General features: G+C 36.2%; 1 protein-coding gene across 1 annotated transcript; it reads left to right on the forward strand.

Moving 5' to 3' along the window:
* Nucleotides 1-7,086: 7,086 nt before the first annotated feature.
* On the forward strand, nt 7,087-14,202 carry LOC121422997. Its single transcript, XM_041618266.1, has 5 exons — nt 7,087-7,192; nt 7,874-8,031; nt 11,793-11,953; nt 12,354-12,568; nt 12,980-14,202. The coding sequence occupies exons 2-5, from the start codon at nt 7,908-7,910 to the stop codon at nt 13,419-13,421; spliced, it is 942 nt and encodes a 313-aa protein (XP_041474200.1). The 5' UTR covers nt 7,087-7,192; nt 7,874-7,907; the 3' UTR covers nt 13,422-14,202.
* Nucleotides 14,203-14,760: the final 558 nt, after the last annotated feature.

Consider the following 14,760-nt stretch of genomic DNA (forward strand, 5'->3'; position numbering starts at 1 on the left):
AAGTACCTGTTCTTGCTGTCCGCCCTCTTTTTAAAGGGATGGTCCAGGCTGGAGATATGTATTTCTTAATAAATAGAGTAAAATTCACAGATCTAAATGCTGAAAATTTTATCAAAACCGGATAACAAATAACGAAGTTATTGAATCTTAAAGATTTGCATTATTCCGGTGAAACAGGTCTAGGCATGTCTTTATAAATATTCATTAAGTGGACTGATGATGTTATATCCCCAGTTGTTCTTTTGTATTTCATTATAAATCAGGTTTGTTCAAAAAATTTCTACCAAAAACTAAAAATAATTGGATTGAGAACTGATTAAGTGCATTATTCTATTTATTGCCGCAACTTATTTCATCATAATGGAGACACATCATCTACACATGTATTAAAAAGAAATGAAACATTATTTTATGATTTCATGTAATAAAACAAGAAAAGGGAAATTGGGGATGTGAAATCATCAGCCCACCTAATGAATATTCACGACGATGTGCATATAACTGTTTTCACAAAATATTGATTAACTTTAGAATTCAATAACTTAGTTATTTGTTATCCGATTTTGATGAAATTTTTAGCATTTTGCTTTGTGAATTTTACTTTATTTAGATATATAATTTTTCAGCATGGAGTATCCCTTAAATATTGCACTGTACTCCGTCTCTAGCCCCCCCCCCCTCCCTCTCTCTTTCTTAATGTAATATTTTTCATTACTTAATACTCATTAAGTAATTCATGTTTTGGAAATTGTACGTACATATTATTATGACCTTGATTTTTTTTTTATGTAATGAAACTAAGGGGCTCGCCGCTCATAAAAGTTGTTGTTTTAATGTTTTTTTAATAAATGCTATATTTTGAGCCGTATTTTACTTTAATGAATTACTTACATTATATGATACTATTTAAGAGAATGCGCGTCAAAATATTTTGTTTATGCTTAGTTCCTACTATACAGTTATCTGCAAATGTAACACTATTTTCTATCAATAATTGTGAATATTTATTTTGCAAGGTTAAAAAAATGAAACAAATAATTTTTCAGCATGCCCCTCAGTTTTAATTTTAGATAAAAATCAACTGAAATAATTCTATTCTTGTGTTGTGATCCTTAAATCTGTAATTGCGCTGTATAGTATATTACGTCCCGTTATACATTTGAAATTGTTATGTTTTGATTATCATATTCATGATTACAGTTTATGTACAAATAAGAAACGGAATCAATAAATCAAAGTAGGCGTTCGTACAAAATATATACATGTAAACATTTCTACATACACAAAGATGTAACGATATTTAGATTTCTTTAGTTAAATGTGTGTGGTTCAATGACCTTAACAGTTGAATTCGTATAGTGACTTTTGACATTATTATGTATAACGCGTGGTCGTGAATATTTATTAACGAATTAATCTGTACCATTTGGTAATAAAGCAGCTGTTGTGTTTTTTGTACATTACTTTTATTGATGACCTATAAGAATTCGTCATACTATAAAAATAACTTATCTGTAATATTCAGAGTCTGTGATTAGCTATATTAATGATGTCATAACTTAATTTCTAATGGAATCTATACAAAGATTCAACAAGGAATGTGGCGGCTCGGATACATAAAAGGTTGCCAATTATCCTTTGTATCCATGTCACTGATTTGCGACTAACTTGCCTGATATGCAATTTGCCGATATTTTAAGTAAATGCATGTTCAGTAATTATCGTAATAATAATAGTAGCCAGGAATATTTGTATTTATCAATTTGGATTTAACAAGATTGAATTACTTTACGGTTGAATATTTGACAAAGTGTGGCATTCAGTTATATCAGCATAATTCTTTTTTTTCAATCCATTTTAATAGTTATTCCAATTTTGCATTCGCATAATAGAGTAAGGAATTTATTTCTGAAATAACTGACCCTTCATTTGGAAAATTAGAGGGGCTCTTTTCACAAAAGACCTGTTTAACATGGTTTCCGAATTTCCTGACCCGCCGAGTATGATTGTTCAAAATATGAACGACTATTTTCTGCTTCTTAAAATATATGATTTAGAATACCTTTAACAAATCTTATTCATCTTTATATTCTTTGTTTACTCCTAATACTAACATTCAAGTTTTCATCGTCAACTGAACGGATATGTGCTAAAATATTATTTACTGAAGATATTGAATGAGTGCATTGATTGAAATAATGTTATGATACTAAAATACCATTAAAAGTATTATTTTGTATAACCGTGATGTAATGTACTTCTTCGAATTTTGTTCTCTAAAGTGCACTTTTTCAAAGTCATAGAGGGGTAACACGTCCAATTTATCAAATTACGTGTTTATCCACTTATGTTATTATATACAATTGATTCTTTAGTTTGTTCTCCTCTTAGGAGGTAACGTGTGGAGTTTATCTCCCTGCATGGTTTTCAAACGCAAGCACGATATCTTACTTCTGGGACGTGATCATCTCTTCAAATAGTTAGATGTGTATATACCCGACAAGAACATGGTGTCAGTTTTGTGTTCTTTGCAAGTCGGCACTAATCTTCAGATTTTGTCTTAATATTCTGATATAACTCGCTTAGTGTATTCAACTAAATGCAACTCATTTTGCTGAGACCCCATCTTTATCGATTATTGGATATCGTCCTCTCGATCGTGTGAGTTAATATACAGGGGCCGTGGAACGGTTTTCAAAGTGGGGGGGGGCTGACCATGCTAAAAACCACAATCATATGGTCAATTTTACGTTTTTTGTACACGGTTTTGGAAAAAGTGGGGGCTGAAGCCCCCCCCCCCCGGTTCCGCGGCCCCTGATATACCCCATCTCAAGGTGGTTCCCTGCACCCCAGCCAGTAAGCTCGCGCTTCGCGCTCAATTTTGCGGTATTTGCGATTTGATATTGTCCGCCACTCGTTTCCCAACATTTTATTTGCCTTCCACTTTCCTGTCCTTTCTTCAAAATATTTTGGATAAAAGGAGAGATTGAGCATTTGAACTGAATATTCAACACCACTCAATTTCGAGTTTTATTTCTTATGATTAAAGAATAGATGTCTAATAAGATTTTAAAACGATTTAGACATCATTATTCTGATTCGCCCCCATCGACTTTGCACCGCTGTTCACGAAGTGGGGGTTGATTACGCAGACGATTGATAACGGCGGGAAACCGCTGCGTGTTTTGACGGGAAACGTGCTACGCCAAGTGGTGTATCGTCGGACCACACGTACACCCTCTCCCATGCGCCCTAGTTTTTTTCTCTACCCTTTTATTTCATATTTTTATATATTTTTTTTTCATCTTGTCGAGAATGGTTGGAAGTTCAACCAAGTAACATGGTCTGATGGGAGGTGAGAAAACAGATTGGATCATGTTGCATGTTATAAATTGAATTAGACGATCTCTGTTTGATTCATATTTCTTTTTATTCGGTTAAACGTTTGATATGGGGTGGGCTTGCTATTCTGCACATTTTAGTATTTGTTATGCCGCCACCTTTAGGCATCATATAGTCACTGATTGATTTATTTTTTTAGGTATTTCTCGATCCCCTGAGGTGGATAAGATCATTGCTTTTCCTCTATAGCATTCTTTACCCCATTCTCCTTCACTTTCTCTCCTTTTGGGGGCTCATGGCACGTGCCACCCCATTTTCTGACCCTTTTTGGGGGTAGGGGTGCTTGACCCCCCCAAAAAAAAATCAAATGGAGTACTCCGTCTGAGTGATGATAACTTTTATTCGGCATGTATATATTTATTTTTAGAAAGTAAGCCCTCTCCCTAAAAGTAAATACCTCGCAATAAGGTGTAAACGGTTCAATTTATTAAGTTGCTGTTACGTAAATATATGACTCAGTCGGTCATCTAACCCATAATCTCCCGTTATAAGGGACAGTGGTACACTTCCACCATGATCATGCCCCATGTAGCAATTTACAGATACCCCAAACGTTGGATTCGAATTGCTCGTGCACAATGCATGCACCCCCCTTGATCCATGGGAAGCGTTTAATTCAGAGCATGTTATACCGCCATTTCACACGGTAAAAAAATCGTAATGATGATGATGATGATGTGAAACCAAATTAGAGCATGATTAGAATCACGAACGCTAATCCCCGCGCTAATCAAAGTCATGATAACAATTACAATACTATGATTATTCAAGATTCACGTGTGAAAAGGCTCCGAGACACTTAAAAGTAAAATGTTACTTCAACAATATAAAGGTTGGATGAGTGATAGCCTGTTTCAAATGTTATATCCAACCTTGCATAAATCGGAATCCAGAAATTTGAGTGTATGGGTCGAACAACTAACAGTGATAAACACAACATTATTTTAGAAAAGGTTGTCACTCCTCCAAGAATTTAATTTCTGATTAACATTTGATTTTTTCTAGTGCATCGGTTTTCGCATCCCTTTGGGCACCCGTTTTTTGAGAGAGGCAAATGTAAAGTGACGCCTTGAGAAATAAGAACCTATAGTGCCGCAGTGGAATTAGAATACACGAGGAGATTGAGAGAGAATTAGAGAGATGAGATGATATAGAAAAAGGGAAGAATGAAAGGTGATAAAAGTAGAAGAATTTGGGTCAGTAACGATCCAATCATATTAACTAATATTCATACAGGCATATTTCATCACAAATTCTTTCATAACCACTTATATGATAGATCAATATTTGCTTTTACACCAAAGTTAATAAATTAGTGTCGAAATGTTTCTGCCAAAGCATTTAGCTCAAACTGAATGAATTAGGGGATATTTTTGGGGGTTTACATTATTTTACATATTTTCAAATTTAATGTGAAATATTTTGTTCACGAATTTCCTTGTGATTAATCTTTGATTCTTCAAAATGAATTAGATCGTGTACCTGCATGATTAAAGATGTGTTTATTCAATATGCAATCAGCATCGTTTCTCCGATAAGCGAAAAGTGTTATCTCATTAGTAAAAACGCTAATATGTTGGTTTGCTTGTTTGTACTTATTTCCATATAAAAATGCTAAAATATAGACATGGTCAAATTAAACAAATCGTATATAAATCATATAAAATATGGAGGATGGCCCATTTAAGCAGTAATAACAATATACCAATGTTCTTCCGTGTGGTCCTTTAAAACGTAATATGAAGTATGTACATGTATGACCAGTGCTGGTGGGATTCTGTTTGCTATTACAAGTGAAAGTGTTTAAGTATTTAAGCTAGAACCTCATGAATTTTGCTAATGCTCTCATCTTTTTTTATATATAGACTAGTACAGCTACTTTCAGCAGGTGGAATTAACAGGCCCAGAAGGGCTTCATTTTTTCTTCAAAAATTCTATAAGCCCCCCCCCCCTTGAAAGAAAGAAACATGTATAGTTATAAACCAAGATGAGTGTTTTCCCTTACGTATTTCTTATGACAAGGGGAAAAAGAAAAAATAAGAAGAAACGTCAGGCTATCACTCCAATCACCTCCTTCACTCCAGATGTATGGGCATAGATATTTAAGCGCAATTATTCGTTGTCATTTTTCCGAAATCCCAATACTCTTTTCTCCTGGGGTGAGGGTCCGCACCCCAACCCTTGGATCTGCATGCCACTGTCTTAATTCCTCATGGACATCGATTCATTTAATAATAAATTTTTCCCCTTAAATCAATAAAACGTTGAAGTATTTTACATGTACCAAGTGAATTTCGATGATATCATAATAAATTGGTTTTGTAAGATGTACTTGGCTCATAACACCTTTTGAAATATTTTTTGTTTCATTACATTATGAAAGTTATGAAACTAAAGCAAATATCATATTCCCGAACGACCTACTTGTTATGGTCTATGAGGCGGACTTCGGACTCCGAATAGCATAAGCTCGCATAAGTCACATCCCACGTAATTTCAATAACAAGCTAAAAGGCGCACTTTCATGAAAATCACTTGACTAGATATTTCTGGTTCAGTGATGAAAATACGTCATAGCTAAGTTTATGGAATGTTTTTTTTCGTGAAATAGCTAGGCTTCAATTTGCACCCTTAAAAATGCAAGGTGAAATCTCTCTGTTTTTTGCATGAAACCTTGCACCATAAGGCGAAGCTTTTTGTACAATCAGGGGTATAGTTGGATAGAATTTTGAACAAAAAGGTGCAGAATTTGTACACTTTTAAGAAAGGTACACATTAACACCCTTCTAAATGCAAAAATTCTTTGCGCCATATATGTTTCAAACATGTAAATTTTGATAAAATAAAAATATTAGACTTTCAGGTGCAAATAATATATTTTAAAGGTATTTTCTATATATAGGGTGTAATACTTCACCATAAAAATATGTGCTGTCAGGTCCAGTTTTGACAACCTTAAGATCCTTTATTGAAAATATATTAATAGAGTATGCTAAAATGTTGATAATCTGAGCACATTAATATTCTTCATCTGCGTCATTTGTTATATATTTATATATATATATATATATATATATATATGTTTGTATCTATGTAGGTGTGAGTGTATGTGTGTGTGTGTATGATATTTATCTTTCAGAAAACTTCAGGTATGTATCACATCAAGGAAATTATTTTTCGCTTACTTGAACTGTTCTCGTTGTTTTATTGAAAATGAAGTATATAACCACGGAGGTGCGCATTATTACACGAAAGCGGTATATAGCAATTGACAAATACGAAGTTCGAATAGAAAGAGAGAGAGAAAAAAACAACTGCTACTCTGATTTCGAGATCGGTCAATTTATCTGTTTGACCAACTATACTCAGCATGATAATGGACAAATAAATTTAAGTATATTTGCTTCTACTCAACAGTCTCCACGATCTCTGTGGTAACGAAGATCAAGCAATTAAATTGAATCCTATACAATCGGAATTTCATTTGGCTATCCCTCATTTGGTGAATAATAATTCTTTACTATTTACATACCGGAGCGCACATGGACCCGCATGTGAGAAAATCAAAGCAGTGACATAACGAGAGCAAACTTTGCTCTCCTTTAGCGCAGTGTCCGCCAAAGTTTGGGGTTACGAAACAGGCTCTATTGTTCGCGCACCATTCCTTTGTGGTTGTCGAGGACTCAGGGTATTTAAGAACGAACAGCATTTTGTGGCCTAGTCAAATGAGCGTCGTCTGCTATGAGTGAAGTTTCTCGACCAGTCCCGTCTGAACAGATAATTTAAAAGGGTAAGTTTCTTGCTATATTCTTTATGTCTATATGTTGTATGTTTTTGACAAAGATAATGATTCATATATTTTTATTATATCAGCATGGGTATATACGATTGTATTTAGTTAATATCTACTACAGATATCTGTATTTCTGCTGGATGCTAAGGTATTACAGGCTTGTATCTCAAGCTCGTGAATTGTGTGGAGATGTGATCCACGATTTTAAAACGTTATATGTGTAAATATTACACTATATGGACACCCAGCCTGATCGAGTGATCACAGTGTACGTGATGACTGATATACTTTTGGAATCCGATTGGAATATGAAATTCACATAAATTTCAGCATGAAGCAGAAGCTGCGGAAGCGCGGGGGGTGGGGGGCTTCAGCCCCAACTTTTTTCAAAAACCAAACCTATATGACCATATCATTTATGATTGTGAATTTATGATTGTGATGTGAGCCCCCCCCCCCCCGCACTTTGAAAACCATTCAGCGGCCCCTGTTAAGCATATGTTGCTGTGGAACACTGTTTTCAGTGTGTTGCAAGGAATAAGTTTATATAATTTGTCTTTCTTCTCGATCGAGTTAAGTTAAAATCCTAATATCTATTTTCAGGTATCCATTTTAATAATATTCAAAACGAAATTCTATATTCATGTAATATATTTCCATTTGGTGTTTTTTCCCCAGTTCATCAACGAGGTCGAATAATCAGCCATACACGATGTCGAAACCGAATTCGAAAACGAGCGATCCTGTTTATATTTTCCTGGCTTTCTTTGTCCTGGCCGAGTTCCTTGGCGTCGTCCTCGTCAACACTCTTGCGTCTTTGCCTTCAGACCCCACAGGTAAGTTACTCAGGAAAAATATTTCACTAGATTAATGGGGTCGGGCTCGTTTTACATTTGTAGATGATCTAGACTGTTATCTGTTCTACAACCTAAAGTATGTAGTATATAAAGGGTTACATAATTATTAGCTTTCAAGAAACTAAAATCCTAATTCAAGGTATTACGACTGCACTATATTGAACTTATTGTTTGCCACTTTTATTGCCTTCGTATCGCGTGGATTTTTACCTTTGAAATACGTTTAGTTGATTTTGACTATACAGCGCGTCCCAAAAAAAACTATACACTTTTGAAATGGCCGCCAAATAAAAAATCTAGCACTTTGGGGAAAAAGACTCTCATATATGGATAGCCAATGAAGTCAACTTTCAAATGACACCAAAAAGTTAGAAAAATATTAATGCTTGAGCGAGCACTGCCCACTGAAACAAAGGGTATGAAAATTAGGGTGGGCTGGAATTAGCCTTCCAATTTATTTCAGTTGTTGAGAGACAAATCATTTCGAACTTGCAAAGTTAAGGGCGTTGTGAGAAAGTAATGATCAACCTTGATCAGTTTTGATAGCTTAAGCAAATTTTTTTAGTTATTAAATTGAACTTTTATGCATGAGTGAACACAAATTACACTTTTGGAGCAGCATTTCAGCTTTATCATTTGGATCTCTTTTGGGGCAGCATTTCAACTTTATCATGGCGATCTCAGCAATGTGTTCATGGGAGTCGGCCAGTCGGGAGAATAGGGGGTGAGATAGGGCTTAAGTGGGAGAAGTAGGTTGATGGAATAAGGGTCAACAGAACATTCAGCCCCGCCCTCTCCCTCTTTCCCACCCTCCCCTCCTGTTGAGAGACTGATGGCTATTCTTATGTACGCGTGAAGTCCAGAGCAGAATGTTGGTTTAATGATTAATTCTGAATTAGGGCATCAACTTTTTCCTATCAATCATTCAATCAACAATTTATCAGTAAATTAACTCATTCAATGTGCAATGTGATCAATAAAACATTCATTTTTTCCAATGAATTATTTCATTAATCATCATAATCATTAATTTTTTTGGTAATCATTCAAACTGACCATCAGCCACCGGTCACTTGGCAGTTAAGTTTTGAAAAGGCTACAATCCGGGAGATGAGACAGAGAGAGAGGGGGGGGGGGGCTGGAAAATGGAGGTGAAGAGGGGAGGGTACCTATGACTTTTAATTTGTAAAAGGACAAAAAGAAGAGGAATGCCCTTTTAACCAAGTCTTAGCATACCTCGCCCTCTTGCTTGTAACATGTACCATCACATTACTCTGACTCTCATGAACACACTTTTGATGTCCACAAGATGAATATGCTACACTAAAATTGCATTCCTGTTCACTCATGCAGTACATTTCAATTGAGTAATTCATGAAATTTGCCTATTAAAACCAAAACTTATCTCACTCATGAATAGCAGAACACCCTTAGCTTTGTAAGTTCCAAACGACTAACATCTCAAAAAACTGTATGGCTAATTCCTGCCCAGCCTAGCCAAGCTTAGTCTCCCAGGAGGAGAGAAGTGGGGGGAGGGGGTAGAGATGGAGGGAGGGGTTGCTAAATGTTCTGTTGACCTTAAGCTCATCAACTTACTTCACCTACCTAAGTCATATTACCCCCTCTTCTCCTGACTGTCATGAACACATTGTTAAGATCCACATGATCCACATGATAAAGCTGCACTAAAAATTGCAATTCATGATCACTCATGCATTAAATTTCAATTTAATAACGTATGAAATTTTCACAAACAACAAACTGATAACATCTGATCTTTAACTCACCAAATAACCTTCAACTTTGCAAGTACCAAACAAAACATCTGAAAGAAATTGGAAGGCTAATTCCAGCCCACCCTAATTTGCATACCCTCTGTTTCAGTGGGCAGTGCTCGCTCAAGCATGAATAATTTTCCAACTTTTTGGTGTCATTTGAAAGTTGACTTTATTGGCTTTCCATATCTATAAGTCTTTTCCCCAAAAGTGCTACAATTTTTATTTGGCAGCCATTTCAAAAGTGTATAGTTTTTTTTGGGACGCACTGTATAGTCACTGTAAGCTTATTACGTAAGTCTGTTTGACAAAAGCAGATTATAATCATCATGCATACTATAGCCGTATGGTAAGTCCACGTGATAGTACAACAGCGTCATCATTGCTTGGCGAATGCATCACGAAGAAATATTGATTGAATCCAAATCGAATGAAACTGAATCACAATGACCGAAGAACACTAGAAAATGTATCGTTAAATGTTCTGCGTGACAGAGAACAACCAACTCGAAAATTGCTGAATCAAAACCACAGTTTTTCCTGGATTCTGGACAAACGACTTGTTTACAATTTTTCGTCAGCTACAAAACTTAATTAGAACGGAAAACTGTAGTTCCGGTTTACCAGTTTTAGACAAAGACCTCTCAGCTCCTCTTTGTCTTTTCCAGTACATTTACCGTATTCTTGAATTCGTCGTGCCTTAATGTGGAAGCAGAAATTCCTAATTCATAAATAAGCCCAAATTCTGAAGATCCAGCGTTTGCTTGAAAAGAGTTTTCATAAAACACACACTTGCAGGCTTATGATTTATTTTGTTTCAAATCAGTTTACACGAAGTGCTTATTCGGGAGTGTTGCATTAATAAAAGCCATAATGCTGTATTGAAACAAGAAAAACGGAGTTGTGTGAGAGTGTATATATTGAAAATGAATTAGCCTAATTAATTGAAATAGTAAAAATACAAAAAAAATGTTAGTTACAGGATGCCTTCGCGTTTTGCCTATACCTGAATATATCGGCCCAATATCAACAGGGCTGTAAGATTTAAGATTATTTGAGTCTGGTGGAGAGCAAATTAAATAAGTCTTGCTACATTTGCCATTCAAAGATGAAATATTTTTCACACCAATGTGGGTACACTTTAACCGAAAAAGGGAAATTCTATAGCAAAGGGCTTACAGAATGAAGCAATTGAATTTTACCCCCCCCCCCCACCTTAACCGAGTGTTTGCTGTTGGTATCGACAGTGTAGTTGTTACGCTGGTGTGGATGCAATCTGATGCAGCTACTATACCCAACCCCATCCAAAACCATGGATAATAACAAAATTTGTTTCCAGCAATATTGCTTATTCCATGCACAATGATACAGAAGTTTATAAAGTACCGAGCAGATGACGAAGTAAGAAAAAAACCGGGATAAATGACGAGAGGACGAGTTGTTAGAACTCGACATTTCGACTAGTTTTCGACAAGGTGACGAAATGTTGGAACTTGGCCGATTGGCTTGTATGGGACAAAAAGACAAGATGATAAATTGTCTTGTTTTATTTTCCAAGCAAATTGACTTGCTAGGTTTCAACTTGTTAACCTGTCTTCTCGTCACAAACAAATCAACTGGCCAAGTTTCAACAACTCATCTCTTCTCTTGTTCCAAACAAGTCGAAATACCGAGTTCCAACAACTCTTCTTGTCCCTTATAAGTCGATATTCCGAAGGCCAACTAGTCGCCATCTTGCCTTCTTGTCCCAAACATGTCCACTTGCCAGGTTCCAATAACTGGTCATCTTGTCTTCCAACAAGTCGCCATCTCATATTCTCGTCCCAAACAAGTCGACATGCTGAGTTCCTCCCATTCGTCTTTTCGTCATTTAATTTGTCTTTCCGTCTTCTCATCTCGTCACCTCGTGAGTACTGATAAGTTTCCGTACAATCATCATTACCATTCATTTCTAAATCTTCACAGGTTGGTTCCTGAACACGACGGGGGACATATCGGATAAGTACGATGTAGCCATCACCCCTGCTGGTTGGGCCTTTTCAATCTGGTCTGTCATTTATATCTGGCAAGCAATTTGGATCATCTACGTCATCGTTAACATCTTCAGAACAAACAAATTTGGAAAGGTACGTATTTCCTCTATACACATCGGTTAATAATTTATTCTCATAGACAGTAAAAGTACTACTTAGGTGTTCTATAAAACTGATAGTATGAGATTATCCTTCATCATTATGTAGGAGAGAGATTTTTTCTAGCCAAGACGCGTTCTCGGAGGAAAACATTTTTTTCTATTTAGCATTTTCAGAGTATTTTTCTCAGCATGGACTTATAATTTGGCGTATATTTATTCTTTCATTTAGTGAATCCCTGTTATTTGCTAGTAAATTGTAACTTGATCAATCTAATAAGAAATGATTTAATTACCAAGTTTTGCAAAGAGAAGAAATAAAAGTAGAATCTGCGAATTCCCACCATTAAATGTACAGATCTTAACCCCCTAATAAACTTCCTTGATTAACACAGGTTTACATGAACCCACCGCTCGTCCCGCCAGTATTTCTGGCATCCTACTCCGTCAACCTAGTCCTCAACATTGCCTGGTTGTTCTGCTTTGATAGAGAGTATATACCAGTCGCCTTCGGTGTCCTAGCCCTCATCGCATTCAGCGCCTATGTATGTCTCTTCATCAGCTACCGAGCCGTCAGTAGACACATAGATCAACTCTGGGAACATCACAGGTAATTTTCGTATGGTTGATTGATTCGTCAAGAGTCCGCTGAACATGCCTATCCGGACAACTTTTATTTATGAAAAAAAATTGTTTGATTTCATGCTTTTGGTTTTCAAAGGACTGTGAATGGGGTTATTAAAGAATGTTTTTCATTCTTGTCTTTCTCTTAAAAGTTTTCGAATCGTATCTTGGCTGATTCTGGTACTCCTTAGACCCTGACTGTTAAAGAATCATATTGTTAATCATTGCAGATACAATGTCCTAATAATGCAGATTATTTCTAATTTTTAACTTCGGTAGAACCAAGTTGTTGAATGAAATTTGCCATTGAATCATCCATGCGACGATGTAGCAATTAAACACATAATGCATTTATCTTACCAATCTAGTAAATTCTTCTTTTTTCCCTAAATTTCAGGCTCGATCTTTGGCTAAACAGTATCTTCATCCAAAACGGCATCCTCATATACGCAACTTGGTGCTCAATCGCAACCCTCCTCAACTTTAGTATGGTCTTGACGTACTGGGCTAACGTCGAAGAGAGGATCGCCTGCCTTATTTGTCTCTCCATCCTCGCCGCCGAGCTCGTCCTCTACTTCCTCGTCGATATCTTCTTCCTCGAGTACCACCTGCGATCGGCCTTCATGGTCTACCCGGTTGTCATCTGGGCCTCGACGGCCGTACTCGTCAACAACTGGGACCCCAACAGCAGTGTGTCTATCTTCACAGCCGTCATCGTTGGCTTAGCTTCCGCTGCATTCGTGGTCAAGCAAATCAAATCAATCATGACATGCTGTTGTCGTAAGGATCAAAAGACTGATGCAAGCAAAGAGAAAATGTCTATGGAGAATGTCGCCTAATTTCGACTGCCATTTCAATATTTTGAAGCAGCGGACTGCAAAGCAAAGACTTTCTGTTTCAGGAAATTAGTAGTTGAAATACTTTTCATTAGTGAAATATCTTTATTTCTCCTGGCGTCACACGCAGTGAGTCTGTAAATAATTCAATGAAACGATCAATACAAGTTGAATTATGTCCCATAGTTAGCGATCAGAAAACATGTAATGTGACAATGTTGGGATTATTTTATTACGAGTAATTTAAGCGTTTGTATTTTGAATATACCACATGATGTTTCCTTGAAATGAATGTGGATAAGTGCATCGCAATGAAATATCCTTATATCGTTGCTCTACCATTTCGCATCTCAATTATTGGGCGGGAAATTCTCATATCTCTCGGCAAGTCATACTTTGATCCCGATGCATTACGTAGGCTCTATTTGGACGGATGTCCTTTTTTAAGTGACCTGCTTGCAAGAAGACAATCTGGGAATTTTGGAAGAGGGAACTGAGGGAATTCGCGGAAGAGGGGGGGGGGGGTCACAAAGTAGGCCTATATTTGACCACCCTTTTTCACCGAAAGAAGGGGGTGGGGTATTCAAATGGATGGGTTTGCTCTTTCGCTATTTGAACTCTGAAATAAAGTAAATATTGTAATACCGTTTTTCGTGGACAGGGTTGTGACTCCATCCCCTTGGCTCTTTTAGCCAGCTCATGCGAGATTGAAGTTAACATGTGGATATCGTCTTCGCTGTTTTAGTCTTCGAGTCAAAGTAAATAGGTATTTCATTACCCCCCCAAAAAAAAATACATGAATAATAATCATCTCAAATAATGATTGCGCAACCATTTTGCAAATATTTATCTACATCTTATGTAAACTGAAAAGACGCTGTTTGAAATTTTAAGAACTGTTTTTTATGCCCGTCACTTGCATGACGTTTCCAAAAAGGTGTTTGAATTCTTTTAAAACACTTTCAAAGCAGTTTAAACAACTTGTTGTTATAGTGACGGGCTTAAACAAACAGCTTGCGTTTTTACTGCGTAGCAAGACCTATTAGGGAGACCATCATTGTTTAATTATGAATGTCTTTTGATTGAAAAAAAAGAGACATATATATATAGATAGATATCTACTTATTTATTGTCTTTTTCATTTATTTACTAATAAAAAAAGTAACTAACTACATCGTTGTATCCATTGTTTTATTTTGTATCAAAAAGTGGCATAAAGATCCGTATTACAAGCATGATCAATGATTAACACAAGGGATGTGACAACGTCCTGTAAAACAAGAAGAATTATTGTATTATTGTACAATAGAAAAATGAATGATATCCACTCCTCATTAAGATC

Source organism: Lytechinus variegatus, chromosome 10 (assembly GCF_018143015.1).
Source record: "Lytechinus variegatus isolate NC3 chromosome 10, Lvar_3.0, whole genome shotgun sequence".
NCBI lineage: Eukaryota > Metazoa > Echinodermata > Echinoidea > Temnopleuroida > Toxopneustidae > Lytechinus > Lytechinus variegatus.